Source organism: Gavialis gangeticus, unplaced genomic scaffold, assembly GCF_001723915.1.
Source record: "Gavialis gangeticus isolate Ggan-Ray unplaced genomic scaffold, GavGan_comp1, whole genome shotgun sequence".
NCBI lineage: Eukaryota > Metazoa > Chordata > Crocodylia > Gavialidae > Gavialis > Gavialis gangeticus.
This window is the reverse complement of record NW_017729025.1, coordinates 141419703-141421062: the sequence shown is the minus strand read 5'-3', so window position 1 is coordinate 141421062 and position 1360 is coordinate 141419703. Positions and strand designations below refer to the sequence as shown.

The following is a 1360-nucleotide window of genomic DNA, read 5'->3' as shown; positions in this document are numbered from 1 at the left end:
TATGCTATGTAAACAAGTCGTTTAAATTGAAATATGCCGCTGAACATGTACATTGTTACACAAATCATTAAAAAGGCAATTAAATCACTAAAAGGGGCAATTTCCTCACGTGTAAAAGGGGCTTCAGTCACGTGGACAAGGACCCTCTTATTCTATGACTATAAGCAAGTCACAAAGTCAGACTGTAAACAAAATATGTATTTATATTTCTAACCCTGTGTTTACACACAGACAGCTTTTTACATAGCTTTTTCGAGGGTGAGAAGTTTTGATTCTGTTAAAGTATTTGGTCAAAGGATAACTAAAAATCCTGTATTTAAATAAATTTTTTATTGAAAAAGTATTTCATCCCAAATGTGTTGCAAGTTTCAGCTAGTTTAAAATAGTGCACTAGATTACATTGTATGTCACTGCCTTACTTTTCCTTTTCACTGCTAGTATTATCATTTAAATAATTTGCAGGATACAAAACAGAAAACCACTTCTATTTTTATCTGCTTATGCCTACTGCTTTTTCTGATCCTTTGCCAAATGAATCTCTACTGTCCAGGTGGGGATTATTTTCCAAGTTGTATTCTGGCTCAAGGAGCTCTTTGTCTCATGTGATGTAACAGATTGCTTTTCTTCTGCAGAGCCACAAGTAACCCTGTTTTGGTCACTTCTCAGGCTACTGTATTCTTAGAGCCCACCCATCCTTGTCCAGCATTTTCTTACGAGTGCTCAAGTTCCCTAAATGAAGAATGTTAATTATAACTAATATTTGGTGTACATAATCAGTTAATATTTGAGACCAAAGAATTTACGAAATAATACGATGAACCTTAATTGAGTAAAGCAAATTAATTTGGATGTGTTCCATTACTGGTGATATTCATTTAATTTTCTGTGTATAGGCATAGCAGATTTAGACTTCAGTTTTTACAAATATTCTGCGTTGGAGTTGGGCCCTGTATGGTAAAATCAGATATCTTAAAGAGGCTTCATAATAAATAAGAATGAAGATATTATATCGAACAAGATTTAAACCTAAGTCATTGCAAGTAAATATTTTCTACAATTTTTTTATAAAGGTATGGTGGAGCTTGTTCCTGCTTCAGATACACTTAGGAAAATTCAAGTGGAATATGGAGTAACAGGATCTTTCAAAGACAAACCACTTGCAGAATGGCTGCGAAAGTATAATCCTACAGAGGAAGAATATGAAAAGGTAACTTCCAGTAGTATTTGTAATGCTGAAGATTCTAAAAGGGTAAATCTTGCGTTTTAAAAGAGAATTTCAGCTTCTATTCTGACTGTCTTGAAAGAATGAATGTGTGTATCAAGAGAGTCCCTGGCAATTGTCTATGATGGGGAGTGTTGG

The 1360-nt window shown here is 34.1% G+C and overlaps 1 protein-coding gene across 2 annotated transcripts in view; it reads left to right on the top strand.

Annotated features, from left to right (window-relative positions):
* The window catches only part of PIK3C2A (phosphatidylinositol-4-phosphate 3-kinase catalytic subunit type 2 alpha), a 115563-nt gene that overhangs the window by 90999 nt on the left and 23204 nt on the right, over window positions 1–1360 (top strand). For both annotated transcript variants that reach the window (XM_019519659.1, XM_019519658.1), the window contains exon 22: window positions 1071–1207. In XM_019519659.1, coding sequence (XP_019375204.1) covers window positions 1071–1207 — 137 coding nt within the window. The remainder of the gene's footprint in view (window positions 1–1070; window positions 1208–1360) is intronic.